Below are 27941 nucleotides of genomic sequence, written 5' to 3'. Positions count from 1 at the left end.
GAATTCTCACCTGCACTCAGTTGGACAGCTTACAAGTGACGGCATAGTGCTGAATCTTATTATTTTATGCCCTTATATTGTTCTAGATAGGTCACCTGGTGGTTCAAATGACCCGTAATTTTTTCTATATGGGCCTGTAGTCTATAACGAGGAAAAACAATCTTGCGATTCTTTGAAATATTGATTGAATAGAAAACGTTCAGTGAAAAACCAACGCATAGCCTGCGCCCAGCGGCAACACAGCATTAGACTAAACCAAATTATACACATCCGATATTTTATGCATCATTAATAAATTCAGTGGTGCCGTGTGGTGGTGTGGTAGTAATATTTTACCGCATTAACATGGCCTATTTGGTGCGGAACCACTAATAATGAATGATTATATCGGAAAGTTTATTAAAATTAATTTTTCTAGCTTTTTTAATATTTATTTTTCTGAGGATCATTTCTGAATTAGATTTCATGTTAGAGAGACTTTTAGCCATACCGTGTACGATATCCATCGATGATCGAGCCCAGGTGTTTGTAACACTCATAGTTCAAGCTCAAAGAAATGCAACCTCAACTAATTTTAACACAATCCATTGCATTTTCTATAATACTTTTCGAAAATATAAACACAATGTTCGGTCTTAACGGGATAAAGAGAAATCTTTGTTGAACACGTATCTATAAAAGCGTAATTACAAAACCATGTTTAACACCGCTCTTAAGATCAGTCTGAAGATTAAATAACGTTATCTATTACGACCGATTTCTTAGTCTGGTATGATAAATGGAACTTACTTGACATCGTCTATCTTGGGGTACGTGCATATCCTTAATGTTTTCGTGTTGGAGCCGACGGCGTACAGCTTCCCATTGGGATGGAACTCAGCGCAGCGGACAGCTTGCAGGTCTTCGAGTACTGTGACCGGTTTGAATGTCGGCCTGGAACCGTTGATTTCAGCCACCGCGGCGCTTGGCGTCGACATGGGTGCCGATTGGTGACTGCCATTTCTGTTTTGCGCCTAAACAATAAATACGGATTGTAATAAAATATCCCCTGAATAAGTTACGACTGTACTGTGTGCATATTTATATTTTTGGTTCAGTTACTCAATCATTTCGATTGACGAGATTCTTGTTGTGGTGATGATAAGAGATTGTAGTACCATTGGATTGGATGGATCTATTTGGTCTCCTTTTAGATTTTGGCGTGGGAGCTCTCTCCTCAGAAACGTCAGTCACATTTCTTTAGACAAGATTTCATTAGTAATCTATTTATTACTTGTTCTGGAGACTCCAAGAACTTTGATATATTTACTCATTAAGTAAATATTTAGAAAGAGCATGTCACATAATATTGATATGTTTAACGAATGACTTGCCAAAATTGAAAAATTAGCTTGTGCCTGTATACAAATAATTGAGCTGTATTACATAGGAAGTTTAAATGAAAGTATACAACAATGGTAATCTGTATACATATTTCACAAATAATTCGGAATATGGAAAACATTAACCGAACGATAATTTTGTTATATTCAACAGTCTTTGTACCATGAGAAACATCTGATAAGGATTTCTACCAATCGACAGTACAAAATAATCATATCACGTATAAATAGATATTTCCGGTAACCTTTAGAGGAAACCGTTAAAGCATCAATAGTAATATTCAAGTTTCCGTTTATAAAAAGAATATGAAATATGATTCACAGCAACAAAATATTGGTAATATTGGTAGAATGATCTAAAATCTTATAGACTGATGAATACGCTACGAAATTGTTATTATTTAAATTATATACATAATAATATAGCTCTAACAACGTATTTCATATTTATTACGTAATTAGTAAGTGCTGTAAAGTTATAAAGAAAAAGTTTTCCGCCCATAACTTTGCCTGCGCAGTCAACGGAAATTCCCATGGGAATGAGATGTTGCACCGCCCAGCCTAGCTTATAGCGCACTCTAGCCTCTTTACCATGTCCAGACACAACAATGATACGATAAAATCGCTCCGTTAAGACGTGAAAGGAAGACAAACAAACAATTTAAGATAATAATTATTTAAGGATCAGATTTCTGAATTCCATCTATCCAAATAGAAAAGTTTAAACGATTTATTTACGAGTCTAATAATTTCTTTACGTTAAGCCAACTCATACCATTCCAATGAGAAAATACAAACGAGGGTTTTGCTTAAACTGTATACAATAGCGTTAACGAGTTTGTAAAACCAACAACCGGATAGTTGATTCTAATCCACAATATCAGTGGATCAAGTGAACCATCCATCCAACTTGTTTCTTCTCCCCTATAGAATAATTTACTCTTCTCTAAACCGTATTTACATATATCATACGTTATATCCCATAAATAAAAATTCTTATAAACAGTCTGTCCCTCACGACGTAAACAGTGTCAAACTATCCAAGCAAGTAAACAAAGACAATGTAATCAGCCCTAGACAAATCCTTTGACAAAGGCCTGAGCCCCAGTTATAATTATGTTATGTAGCGGCATGGTTTGATTAAGCATAGTGTGCTTTTCGAGAAATCGCATTGTAATGACAGCAAAGTGCTGACCCAGATGCAGTGGAAATTGAGAGCTCAAGTCATTACATATGTACGCTGTGTTCCCGACATATAGACAAAGTTGCATAACTCATAGATCCGTAACAATGCAAGAATAAACCTTTACATTTTTAATGATATAATAGAATGTAATTACAGTCGATTAGATTATACACGTTAAATTTTACTCTTTTATTGCATCATTGTATTAAAAATCTCCGTTTTTCTTTTGCTTTAACATCGCGAGTAAATTAAGTAAGTAATCGATCATAAATCAGATGCACAAAAGGCGGTGTTTATATTGAATGTTTATTTCATTTTCAGCACCGAAGTCCACTTGAAATTACAAATATTAGTAAACAGTTTTCGCTAAACAGCTTTTACCAATTACTCGATTAAAAAGCCTCACGTTGGGTTCGGGTTTTGATTCACATCGGGTTTTGATTAACAATGATAATAAATAACTTAAAACAGCCTTGGGCTAGATTTCCATAATTTAGAACGACATCAGAATATAGACATTCCTATCTACATAACGAATTTATTTCTCTCTTTATCATTGATTGATCCTTTATCTATATATGATTAAAAATGCTTTGTGTTGACAGTAAATTAAGTAAATAAAAAACGATAATTGCGTATAGAATTTTATGTATACAGGACTTTTGTGTAAATATGATAATGATGAAACGTAAATAGTACTTTATAAATACCGATGTTGTTTTCAAAATACAATCGTTGAATATCGAGTATTAAACGTTTAAATCCTAACAGCGGCATACTCGTCATGTGCAATGGCTTAAACAATACTCCGACAAATAGAGACTGGACCATTGTTGATACGACGGAAAAGAGACGCTGAAAGTACGACAAAGAACATTATTGATATCATCAAGACTTGGTTTTTAAATTGTTTTTATAAATATTTTACCGCTACTTCCTCCACAAATGTTTATATCCTAATATTATTATATAATAGTATGCAAATAAACATTTGTTAGTCTAAACAATTACCGGCAACAAGCAACATGTCAATAAATAAGCTATAAAAAATCATATCGGGAATTAAAACTAAATAAACTGTCACTGAACGCGTTGTCCCATATTCTTGGTATGTCATAACTTGATTTTGTTTACGGCATTGACGTTTTTCTTTTACATCAACAGCCATTGTTCAATCATTCGCACACTTTCTTCTGTCTAACACTGGTTAAAAATCACTTAGTTACAATCTATGCATGTATATCATTAGTTTAAGCTACCTCCAAGATTAGCAATTTTATTAGATGCAGTTAACATTATCTGTGAAAGGCTGTAACGCAGTAAAACCTAGATAAATGAAAGCAAAATCATATAGTTACGAGTACAACGAGTACAAACTGCCACATTGCTTACCGCTCTCTCTAAGCCCGCGGAGCATGAACTTGAATACATAATTTGATGTATCACGCTTTTTGTTATAACGCACGGACCGAATCGATCAACAATAGCAGTTAAAATATACATGACAAGATAATGTTTTACAAAACTATGCGAAACAATAACAAGTCAGATGGCATATATAGTGTTTGAGAATAAAATCTCCTGTAAAGTCAGTGTTCTTATGATACCGCATTTCGGCTGAATTATGGTTGTTGATATTCGGATTTCAAACGAGCATTCTTTTTTTTTAGTTTATAACTCAACACGATGTCGCGTAAACAGTTCGGAAATACAAGAAATTGTCAGGAAATGTCCTGGGCACACGTACACTTTACCTAAAACTAAAACGACGTTGATAAAGATATGTCCTATACAATAACGACCCTTGTTGTATACAAAAAGAATATTCATAAAATCATATTGTACGTTATTTATATTCACGTAAGGGACTGAAATTTGTTTCACCGTCTTAACCCTTTGATCTCAGCTCTGCTTTTACTTGCGCTTCAAACAGAATTTATAATTTAGTTCTATGCGAGTCTTTTGCATTAAAAGCACAGTAAACTCTACATGAGCAAATAAGATAAAATGATATTGTTTACATTCATTTTAAATATGAGCACCGGGTTTAGTTAACAATGTGAAATTTTATTTCAGTAGTAAAACAAATTTAGTATGACTATTACACAAAACATGTTAAGTGAAGCATTCTTTAGACATAACACAAGCCGTCATTAGTTACTTATAGTTTTATGAAAATACTCGCCGCTATTCTGTAGGAATAAAATTATATATCACACTCTATGCCCATACATATAGAGGTTGTCTTTTGTGAGAAAAGTAACCTTGCCTATTTGGTATATTCGTATTGGTAATATGAATTTTCGGCTAAAACCGGTTTTGCTGACAGCTGCATTTATGAGCTAGGTACTCGTTTCTAAATACATTTACGGTAGTCTTTATATATCTGTGACTAATATAAGCGATGCAATAAAAATTCGATGTTGGAGATTTTGGAAGCCATTGACTTACGGCACAAACACCTTTTTGGATATGTGAGTGATCCACGTGGGAGGCTCGCTGTCAACCTTTGGTCAGATACAGTTATTCGCTCTTAAGGTTTCGTAAACATAGTGTTCATTTTATGTATATTTTGAATACATTGTCCTTTTTAATATATCCTCACGTACTTGAATTCACGTTGGATTTTTAAATGCTTTACAATATCAGTATAATTACAAATATACAGAGGAAATGTTTTAAAAATGATAAATTGAAAGCCTTGTAACTAGCGATTATAACATTTTAAATTTCTTAACTTTACTTTTATTGTATGCCTAATACTACCTAATTGTTTATATTTTAAAAATGATGATAAAATTGTCAACTTGGTATTTTATGGACATTATATTATTAACATACGAAAGCCGAGATTCTCAGTAAAGCATCATCTATTATTAATGACAAAAAATCTGAAGAGAGCTGAATATAATTTGATTAAATTAGTTTAGCAATACATATGTATTATACTCGTCACGACTTATAAGGTATCATCGTTTTCTTCTTCATTTGCATCTTGATCGTTGTAAAAGGAATCAATATGTTCACAGTCATATTGGACTAGTTCAGATTTTAAGACATTTAGGTATGTTAAAATGTGGAAAATATTACAAGGGCAAGTAGCGTGTTAAACAGTTAAACCCTACGAACTTTTTTCTAAAACATGATGCTATTCGGCTGGCAAAGCAAAAACGCAATCAAGCGCAACCTATTATACACGCCACGAACAGATAAGCACAGATATTATTACCATAATCGAAATAAATTTATTATTTATTCGAATCCTTATTTTCAAACGGTATTGGTTACCGTTTAAATAAATCATAAACCAATTTCCACTAAACGATATTTTACACGATATTTCGGAATTGTACCTTGGAGCTTATAAAAAGAACACTTTATTAGCATTGTCGATGACGTGATTACGCAAACACATGCTATGAAATTGGAATTATATGTCCAGATTATACTTAATTATCACAAAAAAGACAGTTGGCCGCATAAAAGTGTCGAGTCACGTCATATTTAACGATGAGGTAAGATTAGATTTTTGCATAGAAAGCCGAAATTATGACAGCGATTTCGAACGTTATGCAAAAGCACTTTCATTTCGACCGATGTCCAATAGAAAACATAATTTCGATAACACATAATCCGTTTAAATATTATGTAATGCAATTTCTTACGTTTATGAGAAAAGTTGCCATGTCGGTGTTTTTATGTAGTCGACTAAATAAAAGAGTAGATTTTACACGGTTCATAGTGCCATTACATCATGTTACGACATTAACACAAAACTTAATCTATGAAACAATATAGAAAGTACAATAGAATTCACATTCGCATTGCCAAAATTAAGTAATACATGTGGTCAAAACTTGTTGTATTACCCAAAACCTTCACATGAAACTAATATAACACGCGGTTCCACAACGTGTGTTGCGTACTTTGTTATTTATAAAATGTAAAATAAAGCGTATATCGAACATCCGTTACAATGTGTGTGCAGGATGGTGTTGCAGTTCACCGGAGCTGAACGGGTCTTAACAGCTCCATCACTTCCTATTCATTCCTATAGCGGCTCTCCAACATCATAAGTAAATCACCATCACCATTGAAATGTTAAAAACTATGCCATTGCTGCGCAGTAATTAAGAACATCTTCACTTCGCTCAGCATTAATAAGATAACCACATAAACGTAGGATCTTAGAAAGTGCGCGTATATACATTCAAAAGTAGCACACATACGTATTATGGTCACATTAAAGATAAACTAGTACCTTGTATATTTACAAAAAGAAATGAAATTGTTGAAATAAGTTGTCTCACAATGATTCCGTTGTCTCGGTAGAAAGTCGTGCAATTACCTGAAAGCCAGAGATGCGTTTGGGTGGCAGCACTTGCGGAGATTTTTCTGTGAGGTTTTCCATAGAGTGACGAGTCAGAAAACTGTGCTTCTGAAAGCTTGCATTCGCCTTGTAGGCGCTTCGACTGAATTTCGTGGCTGGGGCAACAATGCGATTGCCGTTTTCATCGTCATCTTCCCATTCTGTGACTACATCGGTTCGAACATCCTCTAAAGAGCGTGATCGGCTGCATGGGCAAGCAGGAGACGTAGCCTTGGGATTGCGGAGTTGTCGGGGCCTCTCCCTGTTGAGGTACAAATCCGCAGTGTTTGGGGTGGGCGCACCTGCCGATCGGTAGCTTGGCGATAAGAAATAATAATCACGCGACTTATTACTGTATGCACTCATTGCGGAAAAGTCTGAGTATGTGGAGCCCTTTGACGAGGAGGTTTTAAAATTGCGCGTCTCCATCGGATCCGGTGGGCGAAAATAAAAATTGGGTTGCACTTGTCGCGTTAGCGGCCAGGGCCTGAACGGCGGCACGTCCATATATTGTGGCGGTTTTGACTTCATTTCGATCGCGATAGAGCATCCGAGCGCGCTAATAGCGGTTCCGTGCGGATGTTGCTGTGGAAACTACGCTACTGTTGTTGTGGACGGCGACCGGAGCACGCCGAGCCCACTACTAGCGTTGCAGTTTGTGTGCCGCGGGTTCGACAGAGACAGGGATAGAGAAAGGCGCATTAGCGTTCCGCTCGATCCGTAGAATGCGAATACAAGTGAAAGGGGTGGTCAACTTTAACGTATGGCTTTTATGCGCGTGCGCATACTACTCCTACGTTATTCGCATTATAATCAATATGTAATAAATAAATATACACATTTAAGCTAATGTCAACAAATACGCATTATAGAATAACTTCGAAAAAAAAAATCTACACTCTACAACCAGACGTAATTGTTTCACTGATGAGGAAAACAAGTAAGTAAATACCGATATTATGAATAATGATCTAAGTACAACTACTATCCCACTACGTTCATATTTACGTAACAAGCATTTAAAACACAAATTATAAGCGTGCACGCAGTAAATTTGTACGGATCAATTCAAATCACAGTTTTTCGAAACAACGTTTGATTCGTCACGCTCACGTACAACTTTCGCTTCTTTCTTACGCCCGATCGCTTTTAACTCGTCAACTGTTACTATTTTGTTGTAAGTCATTCATGTAATGAGGAGACGAACCCTACTTACCCTACTTAACTAACGATAATTCACTCAAATGCAACAAAGTACTGTATGAATTAAATAATTATAAATTAAGGTTAGGACATTAGGTTAAGACGAAGACTTTTCTCTCACTAGAAAATCAACAATACAGAAACAGATATCACATAAATATAACATATTTTCATATCAAATTCCTAACATTAAGAATGACACTTGGCATACAGCAATTCATTAGCACATAATTACGGGATAATAAAATTTATTTATAAAATAAATGTGATAAATCACAAAAAAAATCGGTCACCCACGCACGTCTTGAAATAATTCTAGAAATATATATAATTAGTCTCCTTATACGTAATGGAGGAACCCAAGGCTCCGCCATATATAGTTCCCATAATAAACAAGTTTATGTCGGATGAATCTAATCATAAACAACAACAACCTACGCGGGAAAAATGAATCAATAATTACTTAAACAAGTACATACTCAACCACAAGGACGTGCGAAGGACAATTATTGAAGAGCAATTTGCAGAATGAATCCTTCATTTGTTATTATTAGTGTATGACTGTAAGATATCATCATTTCAAGTGAATAATGACTGCATTAACTAACTTACTCATATCTTATTGCATTTTAAGGTAGGGACAAGAGACGTCTTATATTAACGTTTGATACAATATTACGAAGAAGTTTTATTTTTCACTTGTTTTATGTTCTATTACGCAAATCCTACATATAAAGCGTATTACAATAAATTAACATAAAGGTCTGAAAGTAACATACGTTTTCCGTGTTTCGTTTAATTTACGTACCGAGTCTGTTTGCGTAATCAAGCTAAAACAGTACTTACTCATTTACCCTTCTCATGATGTTTATACAAGTAAACAATAGCTTACCATCGTTTCGATTGATTGTTCACGTTTACAAATATGACACTGAAATATGTAAAATTGCTTTAATTCTTATCAACGTATTGTATATTTAATCGTGCATGTCGTCGTCGTCGTAAAAAGGAAAATTCTTTTTTCTATTGTATCAAATTTTGTTACTGTAATGTGTAAAAGTGCATTGATATAATAACCTTAAACTTATACAAAATACACTTCATTGGCCTGTTATGAATAGACATATTGCGGTCTCTCTATGACATTTTTTTTTCAATAATAACTGATTTGTCCACCTTTTTATTATTTTATATTATAATCATACCTTTTTATTGACAACTCTTTTGTATGTAATTAAGATCATGGCAAACCAGACTTGAGGCCATAAAACATACGCATTATTCAGATTTAATAATAAATTATGAAACGTTTGCTATTATTATATTGGTATGTCTTGTAATATTCGATATTATTATTATAAACTGGTTATAAAGTATGTTCAAATTGTTAAAATTCAATAGAATTACGTAAGTTGCACGAATCCACACAACTGTATTATTATTTAAAAAAAAACTACAATTTATTCTATTCAACAAAACGTTTATAAAAATATTGACTACTTCAAATTATCATTATGGAATCTTTAATCTGTAATAGGAATTTTATTATACAAGTCATATGTTAAATTGTATTCGAGGAAGTTGCTACAAATCTTAGGCAATAAAATTATTTTTGTACGTCTCGTTATATAGAACACAAAATGGGCTTTTAAATTTTTTAATTATATCGGAAACGAGTTTAGAAGTGTCGTGTTAAAAATGTATAGAGTGACACGAGCGACATAATACTATACATCATTATTTGATATAAAACCATAACAAATTTGAGAACTTACATCACTCCATAGACCATAACAATAGTGAGTCACAAGTAAAAAAAAAACTCCATGTAACGTAAGTCGAGACCAAACATTGACGCATTGGTTTGGAATTATTTTTGACACAGATTATCTATGGTCCTAGTATTCATTATTGTTATCGCGCGATTCAATCAATCAGCTGTGACGCGATATTATGTTTGTAAATTAATTTTCCTCAAAAAATTGTTTAAAAATTATGTTGAATTATGCTAAAAATTTAAAAATGTGAAAAGTTATTTTTTAAATTAATTCATATAATTGTCGAAAGATAAATTCAAAACGACACTTTTAAATTGCCATGATTAAAATGTATGCAAAAAACAATATCCCGAAGCAGAAAAATTGCATTTCATGTCAAAATTTGATTTGATTTTTAAATTGAATTATTTTAAAACAATTGCAAAAAAAACACAAACAACATACCTATAAGTAAATATCCAATAAGTTACTCGTAATTGAATACGTTAATGTAAGAACTATTAATAGGTGAAATCCAATAAAGTTTTTAAAAATATTACGATATTATTAATAAAATTTAGAACAATCGTTGTGACTAGTGAATACATTTCACATTCGAACGTAAAATTCTCCTATAATCATAAAATCCAACTCAAAATTGCGTTTTTTTACATCCCACGACACAAAAGCGCAATGCAATAATTACAAGCTCAATAATTAAAGGCACTAAAACCAATTCCCAATCAATTTACTCAACAACTTGGGTTAACTAGATGACACGAGTAAAACAGTAAATTTATAGCATACAGACGGCAAAATATTTCACGATCGTCGGTCCCAAATTACTTGTGTAAATATACTAAATAAAAGTAGTCGTTTTTCATATTTTACAAGATGTAACTACCCTAATATTTCATATAGAAATGCTCTTTACATACAGGTTATATCCAAAATGATGTAATCCTAAAACGTCTTATATTTAACCGTTTTTAGCGTATCAACAGTTACATCTTAAAAACATGAAATAAATAATGGCCCACGTCTATAAATGTTTAAACTAAACACACCAAGAATTCATTCGTTTGGCATAATGTCCTCAAAATGCCCATGACCTTGCCACCATGACCAAAACAACTGCGTATCCATAGCGCTATATTAATTATTACTATTTATCAGTTCGCACCGATGTAATATGATACAACCTACTCAGGATACATCATATTATGCGAGTACGTAATGTGTTCATAACAAATGTCATTAATTAACAACTAGACTGTGACAGAATGCTCTAGGTAACACGATACATCGTACGAAGGATTGTTAACGTACTAACTGCGTATAATAACGCCTAGATTGAAACTAATTGTCACTACGTAAGGATTTAAACAAGAAGTTAGTGAAGTATATTTTTTCTATAACTACTACTAACAGTTTTACAAATTCGTTTAGATGAATATCACGATAAACCAACCTAATTTTCGCTATATATACGAGAACATAATACCTACAAAGTATGGTATATGTTAATAAAATCCAATAAATCGAACACTAACATGCAAAATGGAGCAAACTACAAACTACTTCTACTACTAAGGCTACAGTTTTAGTCGCAAGCCCATTCAATCAATATAAATAAATAGCATAATTTCAATATCAATAAAAGCATATTTTTTAACACTTCTTTCACTTAATTTTCCATTGAAATAATAGCAAAATATCAAAATAGTATAAACATTAGTAAACATACAGCTAAAGTGGCTTATTAAATTATTAATCAAGCATTAAATAAATAGGAATAATTACAATGTATACATAATAATTAAATTACAATAGTAACAAAGATGAATTTATAATCTGTAAAATATTCATTGACACCACTAAAGTATGAAAACATTGATGCATATTTAGAATTTACGTCAACTTTATAATACTAAAATAATATATTCAAACAAAATTATGAAATCATCGATGTAACGTTGATAAAAGACATGTTTTAATACTAGCCGATTGCTCACATTGTCGACTCATTAGTATTATTTATTTAGTAAATTTAACACCAGTATAATCGATAGACGTAGATTTAAATTCAGAACCTTCAGAAAGAAAAATTTGAAAGTTCGATTTTGATTTTAGTCTTTTTTCTAGACAACAACTACAAGGTTAATGTAATAATTTGATAATCTACAACATTACATTATTCGATGTCAATAAAATCAAAACATACACCCATCGACTCCGTTCAATTTAAAATCCATTTGGAATCTTGAAATCCTAGTAAGATACACTTTGACATTTATCGAACCCTTTTAAAAGCATAATAACATTACCATTCACCCGAAGCTTGCCGCCAATATCAAAAGGTTTGGAAGTTACCTAATTAAAATCTATTCATATCTATTTGAATTGTTTTCTAATTGCATCTTCATTACCAGTTCATGTATTATGTAAATGGTATTCAAATTAGGATTTCCAATGATTGATTGTTTGAAAAGCAATTATGTACCGCAATTCTTCAAGGACTGTACTGTGATTAGAGCATTTCGAATGTAGACGGTAACAGTTCACGAGACACAGTAAATATTGAATATTAAAGTTATTTAGTCGTGACGGTGGCTAGTCGTCAGTAACGTGTCCATTTAAGGCTGTGTAGGTCGCGACGGACCAAGTCGCGCGGCCCGCCAACCACCGCTCCATGTTAAGATAGCAGGCTGACAACTTCGATGTTATCAGAATTCAATTAGCATTACAATATTTCCCTTGCGACAGTTATATCAAATTAAGAACATTAATTGTGAAACCATTGCATTATTAAACTACTACGTTAATTCTTTACGTATAACGAGTGAAAAATATATGTTACTCATTTATATATATGGATGATGATATGTACATGTACATGTAATTCCTGAAACATTTTGAATCGCGTGATATTATTAGATAAACGGTTACTTTTGCAACATTTGAAATTCACACCAGCTAAATCTTATAGCTAACGATTTTCACGCTCGTCGACGATATAACGGAATTCTACAAAAAATACAGCAAATGCAAGTTAATTATGCTTATGGATAGTTCATGTAATCCAATTAAACAAGAATAGATACATAAAAGTTGTACGCGAAACGGTTTTTAAATCAATTCCCAACTTGAAATAACAAACAGATATTCCTGGTATCATTTTAAAATTTAGATTATGTTGAAACCTCATTTGAGAGACTAACTCTGTGCAAAGCGGGTTGAGCTGCATTATTTATAATACGTATATTCATTTATATAGAAAGGATGTTTGTCTGAAATAACGGATGCGGGAATAATGTTTTACTGTACAAGACAATTACCTTATTATGCCCATATGAGACTCTCTCGTCGTGTAGCAACGGGGATCCAGAACGATACCGATCCGCGTCCCAACTAATATGCCAATTGTCTAATGAATCTGTAGACGACTTTTTCGTATCAATCGAACTCTTTCTTGACAAGGAACTGGTGGAACCTACGTAGTCCCGCTTCATGTCTCTGATATTGTTACTCGTGATAGAGTCTCGTCTGTTGTAATTCACAACATTACATCGAGAGAGATTCGGAAAGGAGCCCATTGAATGTCTTTTAGAGTTATATTTTTGCGTTGGACTTGGCGTGTCCCTTCTGGGTGGGGTTTGAGAAGGACTGTGTCGATCGCGTCTGAGTATGCTGGGGAAGGTGGAAGGATGTTCGAGCTCTCTCGCCGGCGATGGTGTCAGTCCGATTGAACCCCTTCGCCTGTCACCACACAGCAGGATTAAAAACAGTCCATTGAAAAGATATCTTTTTTTTTCAACGACAAAAATTAAATACAGACCTTATTATGAGTCCGTTTGTTGGTGATATACAATCCCGGTGGTAGCCGGGTGTAGACTCCCTACTGTGAAGGTAAAGTGATGACCTGTAAGGGGTACTGCACCGGCCATGCACATCACAATGAGGGTCGTGCTCTATGGTTGAGCTAACTAGCGGAGAGTGGCGTCCCTCTCCCTCTAGAGTCATGGTCCCGAACATTGAGTCCAGCTGACGCATAGCCAAAGCTTTTTTCACTGCCGTCATTTTCACTGATATTTATTAATCAATCTCCGCGATAACGTTCTTTTCATTCACGTTCCAATAAATACGCTTATCACAATTTTTCGTAATCGATCTCGCAAACGCATAAACGAAAATTAAGAAATATGTATGTCCTCTAAGTTCGCCGCGACGCGACTGGTCTGTGCGGACGGCATTGTGCGCAGAACGCTTACCGATGACTCACAGCGGCATGCGCGCGCGCAATGAGACCACGATTATCAGTGTCCTACAATTATACCGTAGATGTATGCAAATATAGGTGACAAGGAGGTAAATAATAGCTAAACAGTACATATTAATAATAACACGTTGCATGTGGGCGCTTTTTCAAGTTCAGCCGAAGGTCACATGCTCGGCTTCATAGAAAAACGATTGATGTGGCTGATGTTGACGACATGCCATTTATCATTAAAGCAGTGGTGGCTATAAAACTATACAACACTAATTAACAAAACAATCCTACGCTCAATAATATAAATTCAAACAAACGTATAAAGATACTAATAGTAAAGAAACTTGTAGAGCTAAACAATCTATCCGTTCTCTAACAACGTGAAGGTAGTATTGTAATACAAACTTATAATGGCTAAAATAATATTTATATTTTATACCTAGGATACCTACAAACATACAACAATAAAAATAAATAAATAATACTTATAAACCTCAATTTTAACAACAACTTCGTTTAAAGACAACGCCAATAACTGTTGAATTCAACTACATATAGAGGACAAAAAATTATAAAGTAAATCCAATCGAAGCAATAAATATTGCTGTAATTACGGTTACAATACATCGACAATAATATTTTGCCGTCGATAAACTTTCTAGCTTATGATGACAAAAAAAGAAATTCGACATAACAATACGTTTAAAATCAATTTATTTGGATTATCAACAGTCGCGGGACGAGTCTCCGGATGACTGTGGTACTTCGGTATTCAGGCCTTTTTCGTTTATTTTCAAAAGAAACCACACTGATTCATACACCATACATTGCCAGACACGGTTTTGTAAACACAATAATACGTGACAATGATCTCTTGTTTCTATATTCGACATGAGTAACATTATACCTATCCCCTGATACCCAATGCTATGAAGAAGAGAGGCTTAGCGTTCTTTGTAAATATATGGCACAGATATTAAACAATAACAAACACATAGAAGTACTATTTAATAGATAAACGGTACATCCGTACATAGAAGCACTATTTATAAATACTTAATTTTCCCCTGCCGGTTTTGTTATTCTGGTATAAAATATCACGGTATCATCAAAATCCGTTCAGTAGTTTTACGCGTGAAAGAGTAACGAACATGGATACATATGGATATATGTATGGACATATGTTACAAAAAATCTTTCGTGTTCATAATGTTAGTAGGAGTTGGTTAATAACTGTAATAGCTGTATATCTCGAAAACAATTGTATTTTCTAGTCCTTTTTAAATTATAAATTTATTCCAAACAGTTTTTGCAAAGCCATCACAAATGAACAATTTTTACGATACTGAGTTACTACTTTAAATAAAGTAAAAAAAGCAAATATTCAGACACAATTCTCACGCTAAATACATAATCTAGATAACATGTGCGTGATATACAAATTTATTTATAAACGGGTACCGTTTTAAGTCTTCTTAAATTATCTTATTTAAAAACTCTAAAAAAGCGCTGAAAGTTCATAGAGCATTAACAGTTTGGAAAAAACACCTCAAATAATAATTAGAAAGCGAATAAAATTAATGACTGAAAAGAAATTCACTCTGCTTATTATTATAGCTTAGTGCAGTGATTCTCAACCTTTTTTTGTTGCGGCACATATTTAACGATTTCAAAATTTGGCGGCACACAAGGAAAAAGATAAAAATTATTTACTTACTACAACATACTGCATAAATAGTTTATGACAAAAAAAATAAACATACGAAATAAACTAATATATACTACAATAATAACTACCCGTTTATTAAGGGATTCATTAATCATTTTTTTTTTCTTTTTAAATGATACAATTTAATAATATTAACATTATTATATAATTGCAAAATTTGGCGGCAAACAAAGGTGCCGCGGAACCGTGGTTGAGAATCACTGGCTCAGTGCTTTGACCATAGGTAAGCTCTTAGTTAGTCACAGAAAATTCATCTTTCAAATATACCATTTCAGAGCCGTATCCATAATTTTCGGCTCATGACATAAATTACGCTCAGGTTACGAGAGTTTTATGTGTAGTATAAAGATACGCGTATTTTTTAAAGTTTTACAAATATTTTCGTATGACCAGAGAACCATTTGGTATATTTCTCAGCAGGATAATTAACACATTTGAAATTAATATTCCAATATTTGCTTCTAAAATAAAACTTAAAACCAATACGTTTCTTTACTTGATAAGACACAAAGCGCTTAAAAGCTAGACGACAAGTGCGTAGAGCGGCCGACCGCGTACATTCTAAATTGTTCACTATAAGCTACTCTCTAGGCTGTAGGGGCTACGTAAACCGCCGCTGTATATATCCTAAGACGGATAATAACAACAGCCTATGAAATTTTAAGTTTAGAACATACAAACGTATGAAATACAACGAGTTGGATTTGAATCTATAATAAGTATAAAATTTCAACCATAACACGATAACACTAATAATATAACAGTAAATTTACATCTACCATAGTTGCCTTAAATAAATCGACCATTCAAGTTAACAGTGACCATAAGTGAAAAAATACATTCAACTATTTTGAGGTTGTTAACAGTACATTCTAGAAACACGGATCCCATTTTAGAATGAACAACACTGTAATGATGTTAATGATCATGCAAATACGTGACATAGAACGTAGTTAGATGTCTATTTGCTCTTGACCATATTTATGTGCGGTATCAAATACACTAATACCATTTAATCTTGTAGATCATTACGCTTTAAGAATTAATAAAAACAATACGGGTATTAGTATACAACAATATTTTGACTTCGGATTCTTCGTCAATGAATAACAATAGTGATTAATCAATGTGTCATTTTTATTGACATAGACATGTTTAATTATCGAAGTTAGAATTATATTAAAGAGGAATAGATCTAATGCACAAATTACTTTATTTATGTTCAAAGCAGTGATGGGATTTGGAATAAATTTGTCATAAAAATCGTATACACCTGAATTTGATACTCTCCAATGTTTAATTTCTACTGTTTTATTGTAGTTTATTTATTCTTTATTTAAAACAAAAACGGGAACTTATAATAAAAGGCTTATAATAAAAAAAAATAATTACTTTTGAATTTTAACTTATTTTTACAAATATGTAAGTATACAAAATAATAAGAATATAAAATTTTGTTAAAAAAAACTGTTAATTTATAAATTTATTTAATAATAAATAAGGAAATACAATGTATATACTAGTATTTGGTTTTTTATTTTATTTATAATGCCCTAAGGTTAGAGTTCCAAATAAGACCGTAAGAACAAAATTAGAGTTATTGCCATAACACTCAAGGTGTCTAGGCAGAAATGGAGGTGGGCGGGTCTATCTGTATATTAAGTGACAAGAGGTGCACCAACAAAATCCTAGAATGGCGTCCTTGGATAGGGCGAAGAAATGTTAGACGTCAGCCAGCTGACGTTGACGACATAGTGAACGTATTGGAAGAGAAATGGATGGACAGCAACGACCAGAAACGAACGGCGAGCATATGTAGAGGCTTATACTAAACTTTGGTTTAATCCGGGCCATGAAAAAAGGTATATAATGTATATTAAAACACATTACAGAATAATTCAGTATTCCATTGATGCGATTTGAATTACGCAATACTTTAAGTAACACGTCGATAAAAAATCGTTTACAGAGTCGCGTCTTCAATATTATGTCATAATAACGTGTTCCATAAGGTCGTGGGCGAAAGTCGAACGACTTGAAGGTCATTACTGCAATAAAAGTCTGATTATAATCATTTCAAGTGAAGTCATGGTTGACCAATTGTCGCCTCAAAACTCGATTTTGTTATTAATTAACGTATGTAAGGTTTTATCCTAAAAAAGCTGCAGCCAAGCAACGTAATGACACGTAGTTCGTTAATTGAGCGTGATTTAAACAATGTGTTGATAAAAAAATTCCTTTGCATTTAATTTAAGAACTCTGTCGAATTAGGATATTATCCTGCAATTATATATATATATATATATATATATATATATATATATATATATATATATATATATATATATATATATATATATATATATATATATATATAATGTAAGTTCTATTTGGTGTGAATAAATAAGTAAATAAATAAATAAAATAAAAAAATAAATATTAGTAGTGTTCGCTGAGTAGTCGAAATTTGATTGGCATTCTTCGCTCCACATTTGTACAAAATTTTAATGTGCCAAATTACAAATTCAGGATTGAAATCAGGAAATCAGCAGCGTGGGAAAAAGCTTTTCGGCACAGAATAATAAGTACAAGTAGTTTAAGGCCGAATTGAGATACAAATTAGCATTTTCCTGTACAAAATACGTTTAGTAGTATGGTTCTATTTGTTTACTTTTCTTTGCCTTTATGCTTAAATAAAAAAGATAAATACGTATCGCTTTGCTCAGCGTAAAAGTCAAACTACCCGAAAAATAACGAAGCACTTTCTAACAAGAAATCAGTTTAATCAATTTGCATTCGCAATGTATAACAATTGTAAACGTTCAATCTGAATATATTATTACCATTACACTTAAGAGCTCTGTGGTAATAACCATCGATTTTATTAACTTTCTAAAAAAAATATCATTTATATATGATAGATTTATCTCACAATAATTCAAAATACATTCAATAGCTTAAGTATTTTATAATTATGTTAATACGAAACGTGTTACCTCTTAAATAATTCATAGAAATTAATGTCAGTGTTTCTCTTTTTAATGGTATCAAATTCTTTTTAGACTTTGATTTATGTTTCCTTCTGCTTTATCCAATAATATTATGACAAATATGTTATGGGTAATTGTAGTATGACGAAATATGTATCGGCAATCGGAATACAGGCATCAAGGGACTGGTAAAATAGTTTTATTATATATAAGGGCAAATAATAATTTAAACTTTTTATCGATTAAAAACTATCTTTAGGTTGTTACATTTCGTTTAATTTATCAATTCAGTCACTTCGTGGTCAGTCAGTCGTTTCGTGAATACATTCGCAAATTTTAAATTAGGATAAATTTAAAATTATGACCCCAGCTGTCCATTATAAATACATGTAGTAAGTAACATGACACTTATGAACCTAAGTATTAAATATTGTAAAACAGAAGCAAATTTTACTTATACAGACGTTGCTACGACTAAAACGAAAGGCGTTTCCAAAAAATTTATTTGAACACTTTAAAACGTGCGTTACGTAATACTTTTTGTATTCCTCAGTCAAAATATTTTTCTTCAATATCATGTTTAGAGATGTCAGCCAACCTTTACCTTTTAGAACTGTTATAATAGGGATCAGGCGTCTATATTTTTGTTACAGGATAATTCTATTTAGTTTTGTTCTGAAATGTTTTTATGAAAAAAAAAAAATGAAATTCGCGCTACAGCAAGCCTTTAAATGTGCTACAATTTTTTTATGTATAATACCGTTAGCATTTTTATAAATATACTGCATGAAAGTTATTTAAATTTTAGAAGTGATATGCCATTAACGCACAAAAATACTTCTGAACATTGATTTAGCGCAATCTGGCAGAAGAGCTGCTATAATAATATCATAAATTATGTCCATTTGCCAATCCGAAGTTAGCCAGCGTGTTGAATTGTGCCTGAACCCATATCGGAGGCCTGTACTCATGGGTAACATATATGGGAACATACATGTATGAGCTACATGCATGCATTAGCATTAAGATGTTTAAAAAAAACAATATTATTATTATTAGACGGAGATCGGACGCATAAACAAAGGACGGATTAACCACTGCTGTATTGGAAATTCCTACAAGAGTAGAAAGCGACTTCATTTTTTATTTTATTTTATTTTTTTTTTTATTTATCCATGGTGATATAAGTCAATATACTTTTCTTAGATTAAGAATAATTAAAAAAAAAATCCGAAAGCCTTAATAGCCTTAATATGAATAAAATATAATGCCAATTTTAGGCCATCAAGCTTTTCGTTGTTTTTATTTAATCATAATATATACATAGTATCTAACTGTCCTGTAACGGTAAGGCCGAAAATATATCTACAAGTCAAGTTAATAAGAAAAGAAAGCGGTGGATGTTTCTAGTATTTAAATAGAATTGTAAAAACCTATCTTTGGAAAGTTGATCATTTATTTTATTTGCTCTTATTTGCATGAGTGTATCATCACTTGAAATAAAAGTTTTAAAAACGTACGTTAAATAAAAAATATTATCCCTAGTATTTCGTCTTCAAGATCTTTTTTTTTATATATTGTTGATATATTAATGCATAGTATATTATACTTGAAATGTAAATCAAAAGTCATCAAAATCGAAATAGCGACGTCGCCGGCTACGTCTCAAGCGATTCCAATTCGGATATGGCGACGTTGCCAAACCGTCAAAAAGTGAGATAGTTGCCATACGTCTCAATATTATTTGCTTGGATAATGTCTTAATGAATAGAGTTCTCAAGGGGCTCACGAAATTACATTCTCATAGATTTTATTACAACAGAAACAGAGAAGAACAAAGTTATCACGTTTTCGTACAAGTCAGTATATTTAATTCTTCGATTTTTAAGAGGTAAACTATATTTTTTTATAATTCAATTTAATAAAGATTAATAAGTATCGGGTAATAGCTTATTAGATTAATTGCTTCAGTTATTTGTAATCTTGTTAACACACCCACCACGAAACGACGTCACGATCTATTTAATTATAATTATATGTATATGTTACAGTTAAAACCAGCACATGTAATCTTCAATTGAGGAAGAGGGAACTCTCCTACTACAGGTTTTTTAAACTTATCAGGAGAGTTCCACGTATATGTAACAACACACCCAAGCTGAATTAATAAATAATTAAATTGTTTTTTTTAAACCATAATGCCATAAAGTCGATTCTTGCACTCGACGCCCGCTGGCGAGGTACGCTCGCTTCGCTCATACGCTCGTGAATCACCGCAAAACCTAACACGTTCGTCGCTTCGCTCTTTAGTTACTTATTCTAATACTTCGTATATTCATCGAGGCTAAATATTAAGTTGTTGATTATTACGATAAAAACAAAACGAAATAATAAGATATGAATTGGTGTATTTGACAACTTTCTGTTAAGAAAACAGCACTGTCTAGTTTTATCTATTTAGAACTAGTTGTAGCAAAGGCATTTATTAACATCTAATTTTAACTAAAAAGCGCTCTAACGAAAAAGGGGCTTTAACATATGCCTTAGACATATTATTAAATAAAAATATCTCCGGTCACCGGTAAAGTTATTAATTTATACCACAAATATATATATATTTTTTTTTATTTATATATATACTTCTGAATAGATCGGAACAAGATAGCAAATGTGTAACTCTCATCATTGTTTACAGGACAGGACGGAATAAGCTGAAGGGTCAATAGACAATAACCCTATAATCACACAAATAGGCTAAATTCAAATTGAAATTTACTACATTACTACAACGCGTAGACTCTAGGAACTTATACAATATGTCAAAAGGATTTTCATCAGTCTAACTAGAGTAAACATAGTCCTCGTCACAAAGGATAACCTCTCAACTGAAATAAATAAACCTACACGAACACCAGCGTATAGATAAAACAGTTTAGAATTCCATCGAGCGGCGCGTGCAATCAGTGGAAAATGCATTCGGAAAACTGTGCTCAGCCGACCGACTCCAGACGATGCTGTGGTGAAACAATACATATCAAACCGTTTTTAATGTCCCTAACATATTATATGGATCAATTTAATTAAGCCTTTCCTAGATAGGTTGACCTGGGAAAGGGTCACGAATATCAATCTATATCATCTAATACTTTACTAATATTATAATATCGTTAAGTACGTGATCCCAGAATGCTGTATGTATCACAGCCTAAGTTAGGACAGTACCCCTAGTACATATATAAAAGCGGTTTTAAACGCGGACTAACATTTTCAATCGCAATTTCAATCATTTAGGGTTATAGTTTTGTAGAAAAGTTGCCTACGTTTAGGAGTTAGTATCCTTATACGCATAAACGTCAACCCAGGGTGGATTTTTTTCGGCTATTTCCATACATAATGTAATTCAAATTGGTAGGGTGGTAGTATAACAGAAAGTCATTCTAACGCATTTATAATACTAGTATTTGATTTTTTTACGTTATTTGTTTCGTTGCTTATCAAGCAGAACAATAATAAGGCATCATGTATTAAACATTTTTGTAGACACGAAACGGTTGGTAAAAATGGAATCACATATAATATTTTTCGCATATGCCAATATTCAAGCCATATCTACCTATGTTTAAATAAATCTGGTGCCATAAACTCCAAGAAACTCTTATGTATCGTTGATAGATTCATTTCACTTTTCAATTCGGAAGTCCAAACCAGTTTTCTAATTAAAATACGAACAACGTATCGCTCTTTATATTAATATGCTAGATAAATAATGTATGAGGATTTTTTTCAGTTACTAAAAGCAATTTGTTTGTTTTTCTAAAGATTAAGTGGAACATAAATATACATATATAATATACATAACTATTAGAATATTAAAAAAAAGTCTTACGTTTACAGCTTCTTGCACCTCTATCGTATCCGTCATTTCGTTTTCTCTGAAATATAAAGGAAGATAATTAATTTCATTTATTAATAACCTTAAACCCTCGTGTTATAAAAAGCTCAATAATTGAAATATTCTATTTATATTAACGCGTAAGTGATACGGAAAATATAGGTATATAATTTGCAATTTATCTTTAGCCCTAGGTCACCTATTGATAAAACCTATTCCACAGAGACTTAACATTTGACACTCAATTTAGTACAGTTCAAAATAAAAATTCTAACACACTCGAAAGGATTATTTGAAGCGTCGTTTTCACCTGATACGAGACTGTAGCGACAGCGCGACCCTTGTCGAACTAATAAACTATAAACGCTGCACCATGCAAGCCGCTAGCTTTGTAAAAATCAAATTCAATTACTAGGTGAATATAATTTAAGCTCTTGAGCGGTAATTTATCGGCTCGTTACACTCACAACATGCCCTGGGCGAAGGAATAGAACAAATTGCGTGTGCGCTGTACCGTGCCAAATACACCGTAATAGAATTCTAGAGCACACATTAAATACCATATTTCACATTTTAATTTTTATACATTATATTCCGGTCGCTTTATATGAACAATTTTAATGCGTAATAATTTTAAACGACATTTTTATTCAATGTTTGATGGTGTTATTTTTATATGGACGTCTAAATAAGGTTCAACAGTAAACTATATTTACCTCATGAGTATTTGGTCGTTCATCTTGTGGTTGAGTTCTGAAGTCGGCTTTTGATTATACTTGACAACCGTAGGAAGAGCTGATGCAGCATCATTTACTTGCTCCACCCTGAAAGTATTGTTTCATAATTTAACAGTACGTGGATATTGCACAAATATTTAAACTTTTACTATTTCATTCATAAACAAACTACCTATAAGCCCTAAATATTGAAGTAATAATTACTGGTAAAGTTTTGCCACTTGAAAAACTATGTCTCGATATATGGATATTGGCTTGGTAGATAGTACGTTTATGAACAAGCCCGCTAGTGAACAATAAAACTTACGGTTTCTGCGGTCTCAAGTCTGACGAACACAGATTGCGCAGGTAATCGTCGCATTCTCGCTGCTTCTGAATCTGATATTCCTTCATCAAATCGCGTCTGAAATCACCGTCCGCGCCTGGCAGAGCAACCTGCGCGGGGAGAAGTCTCTCCGGCACCGGTGTGCGCTCCGGCACAGGCGCCGTCGTTGAAATAGACGTCGACACAGAATAATCTTGCCCTCTGTGCTCAGGCGTAGTAGCAGTGGAAGCCCCAATGCTGCTCTCGTTCGTTTTCGACTCGCCAATTGGCTTCAATGTTTCGTCGATCGGTTTCAGAGATTCATTCAGACCATTGTAAATACTCTCATTGGTTTTGTTGTCGAACAGTCTGTCCACAGACGTGTTCATTAATTTGCTTCCCTTTATACCCGTTAAATGAAATCCAGCGAAATATGACGACGTGGGACCGTAATCGATAGCTGATAGAGCCATGAGCGCTGGGTGTCGTGGCGCTCCATCGGGCAGCGGTCGTAAGGATCTCGTCATAGCATCTGCAGCTGATCGAGGCCTTCTGAATGGCATAGCCAAGTGTGGGAATGTGCGAGGTTTAATTGGAGTCACAAGCATGTGTTCAGTCCATGATGTGTGCAATGATGGACGCTCTAATTTCTCCACATCTACATCTAGCATTCTTTGCTCGAATGGAACACTAAATGTTTCAGCCGGTATAGATTGCAACCAAGAAAGCAAGCTTAGATCCGATTCGTCAAAACCCGACCCATCCAATAAACGAGAAAATTGAACCTCATTAGACTGTGCCTCCTTTGACCCCGTTGCTTTGGCTTGACAATAATTCACGCAAGATTCGTATAGAATGCCTTTTATGAGTAATTGCATTAATCTGTCATTTTTTGCACATTTTGGCACGATGCCAGTGGATTTTTTGTCGCACGGTAAAAACTGTTCCACAAGTGGATAAACTTCGCGAAAACATTGCACACGTGCATTGCTGGGATTCCATTTCTTAAATTGAGCATGATCGGTGATACTCGGTAGTGTAAGCAATAGACACAAGTTTGAGTAGTCTTCCTTAGAAGGCGCAACTTTTTCTAATTCACTTAACACTTTGACAACTTCGTCTACAATATTTTCCACATTATTGTAGGCTTTTATCTCAGATCGAATGCATAAAAGTTCAATATATTTATGTCGTAATATAGCATAATTGAATTTATCCGCTTCAAACGCCTTCAGTGTGCTTAACGGCTGAATAAATTCGAGAACATCATCCCACTGGCCGTCTAAGATGAGTTGTCGTAGAAACAGGACATCATCTGCATAATTACCGTTAATTACACCTGTCTCTCTTTCCAGAGATAGCTGAGTGATATGGAGGTCTCGGTTGTGAAGAAATTCCAGAGCCAAGCGAACTACATCATCCTCCCGAAGGTTGAGATGTGTGGAAGGCATGATGTTCCACCTACTTTATGTCGAGCCTTAAAAAAGAAACATTATATATAATATGTTTTAATTTTATATATAATATCTTTAAATTTTACCCATGCTAATAAAAAAAGAATTTAAGTAAGATTGCAATGAAAGTAGTTCATAAACTAACAATGTATGAATGCACACTTTGTAAATTGATGACTATAAGACTTAAAACATTATTTACTGATTATATATATATTTTCTGTCTTTCAAAACATAACTTGAACCTTTCTTCAACACTAATTTAATTGCGTCTAAGATGTTTGAATTTTTAATATAACATATCGGTAAAGATGATGATTTATGATGATGTATGAACATTATTTACAAACAATTTACTGTTGGTGATTATCCCTATATATATATATTATTTATATTAAACCCATTAGTATTTCTATTTATTACAAGATGACCTGGTGAATATTGCTTCACTGGCATTTATGTTTTTCACCATTTCAACTTTTCCTGGACTTTTACATTTATAACTAAAGTCAGCTTAATCAGCTCAATCAATTTTCAACAAAACAAACAAACAGCAATTGATTTTTATTTATCAAATACTATCTATAACCCGCAGCATCACTTGCATAGTACCCGGGTAAAAAAAGCCTAAGTACTAATCCAGACTATAATCAATCCCTGTACTAAGTGTCATACACATACAATAAGCTATTCATGTGAAAGAGTAACAAACTTTCATCCATTCATACATACTTACAAATTTTCGTGTTTATAATAATAATAGGATAAATTAATAATTGTACCAAAAGCTTGACAGAAAGTATATTTTTTTTAAGCTCATCAAATCAACATCTGCTTTGTATTGGGAATCTCATGACATTATATGTTTCACACATTATGCGATATGAACATTACAATGTTAAAAAGTATGACTCCCATTGTCAAAAGTTAGGTAATAAATTATGAGTCAAAAAGTTCTTTGTAGATTTTTTAACACATAAATTACTAAACTGAATATATGAAAATGAAATGTACTATTTGTTATTAAGTAAAATTAGTGCTTTTTCTTGTGCTTGATTTTATGCGAGTATTATACATTTAGAAATTAAAGACTTTTAAACAGATTTAAACATAATTTAGTCATTATATTATCCTGTGACCATGCTTGCTGTAAAGTGTTCAAACATTGGGTTAATAATATAATTAATAAATCGCACATAAAATTCGTTTACAAGTCTTTAATTTCTAAATGAAGTGCTATTTTCAAGTGTTTTTAATCCCAATAGTGGCAGAGAAAGATAAAAAGTGTTGTAGAGGTTAATTGGTGTAAAGGAAAAATAAACTGGTTTATTTCATATAACATCTTCAACTCTAAAAGCTGGTTTAGTTATTGTTTGAGTAATTAGGACAATTTTTTTTTTTTAAATCTCCATTGACCTGCAATCTGCCTCATTGAAGTATTAAGCTGGTTGTATGAATTTGGTTTTTGGCATGCATAGTATACCCCCAGTAGCATATCCATATAAGATTTTGGAGTTGACTTACTGCTGTGAAAGGAAGTCCTGAGGAGCTCTCCTTTTTATGTGTTTAACAGTACATTAACAGTTTAAAGATATGATATAGAAACTACAAAAATTTTCAGAATACATAATTTATGTTATAAAATTGTTTTATCTAAGATTGTTAAGAAGGAACTATACAATAACGAGATATTCTTGCTATTATTTTAATTTGAATCTACAGAACAATTTATTAGCAATGCAGATGATGAGATAAAATTGCCGCACAGCTCATTACGACTTTCGCTGCGATCTTTCGAGTATAACTTACATCCCTGGCGAAAGCCATCATGTTGCATACATAGCGAAATCATTGGTGCATCTCTGACACATCATACTTACATACCAACTGGAGAAATTTGATTACTATAAAATATTCACCATGCGCACATAACTAGTGTAATCACGTACCAATATACGAAGTCGAAACAGTCATATCATTATTCCTTATAAGTTACACTACACCTACACAAACGACATTCCCTAAACGAGACATTAAGACGATTCGCGGTATTTAACAGAGCCTATAATTTTAAACTGTAACTTCGATGATTTATTTCACTTGATATAAAAACAATATCAGATGCTACATGAAACAAACATTATATTTAGAAAACAGAAAGCAGTGATAATTGAATTTCTCCTATAATCTTATTACCTTAAAAATCGCTCCTATTTTATTCCACCACTTGGATATTGAAAAATATTATCCAACATTTACAACAAAAAATTAACGGGACATTTCAAAGGTTTATTAAATTTTTTCCACAATATAACGTCGGTCACTCAAGTCGTTTACGATCACAGATAACTAGAGAAGATAATTCGCTTTGCTTTTAATTGACACTGACAACTGACAAATATGTCAAATAAAACAAGCCACAGTGCAGAAAAAAAAAACAGAAAAATATTGATGTCCACAACAATAATACATCTAGAATTATCTGTAATCGTATATGGTTCCTTATATAATGATGTATACCTTAATTTTATAACACCTGAATATTTCTCCTCTAAGGCAATTAGCGAGAAGGAATAATATAAGAATATTACCTTCGCGTAAATTCTACTCACTAAAATATTTAGCGTTAAATATATCCTTAAACAAGAAAATTAAAAAAGAAACTTAT

General features: G+C 32.8%; 1 protein-coding gene across 3 annotated transcripts in view; it reads right to left on the bottom strand.

The window, feature by feature from the left end:
• Positions 1–27626, bottom strand: part of LOC119835714 (WD repeat-containing protein 47) — a 50766-nt gene extending 23140 nt beyond the window's left edge. The window contains exons 1-5 of one of the 3 annotated variants that reach the window (XM_038360691.1): positions 27470–27626; positions 23823–25296; positions 23495–23602; positions 22773–22818; positions 790–1013 (exon numbers count right to left, since the gene is read on the bottom strand). In XM_038360691.1, coding sequence (XP_038216619.1) covers positions 790–1013; positions 22773–22818; positions 23495–23602; positions 23823–25270 — 1826 coding nt within the window. In that variant the 5' untranslated portion in view covers positions 25271–25296; positions 27470–27626. Of the gene's footprint in view, positions 1–789; positions 1014–6916; positions 7550–13235; positions 13657–13735; positions 14189–22772; positions 22819–23494; positions 23603–23822; positions 25297–27469 lie in introns of those variants that run through there. The other 2 variants (XM_038360693.1, XM_038360694.1) reach the window with 2 other exon arrangements.
• Between the last annotated feature and the right edge of the window lie 315 nt (positions 27627–27941).

Source organism: Zerene cesonia, chromosome Z, assembly GCF_012273895.1.
Source record: "Zerene cesonia ecotype Mississippi chromosome Z, Zerene_cesonia_1.1, whole genome shotgun sequence".
NCBI classification, from domain to species: Eukaryota; Metazoa; Arthropoda; class Insecta; order Lepidoptera; family Pieridae; genus Zerene; species Zerene cesonia.
The sequence above is the reverse complement of the archived record's forward strand: the minus strand, read 5'-3'. Positions and strand labels throughout refer to the sequence as shown.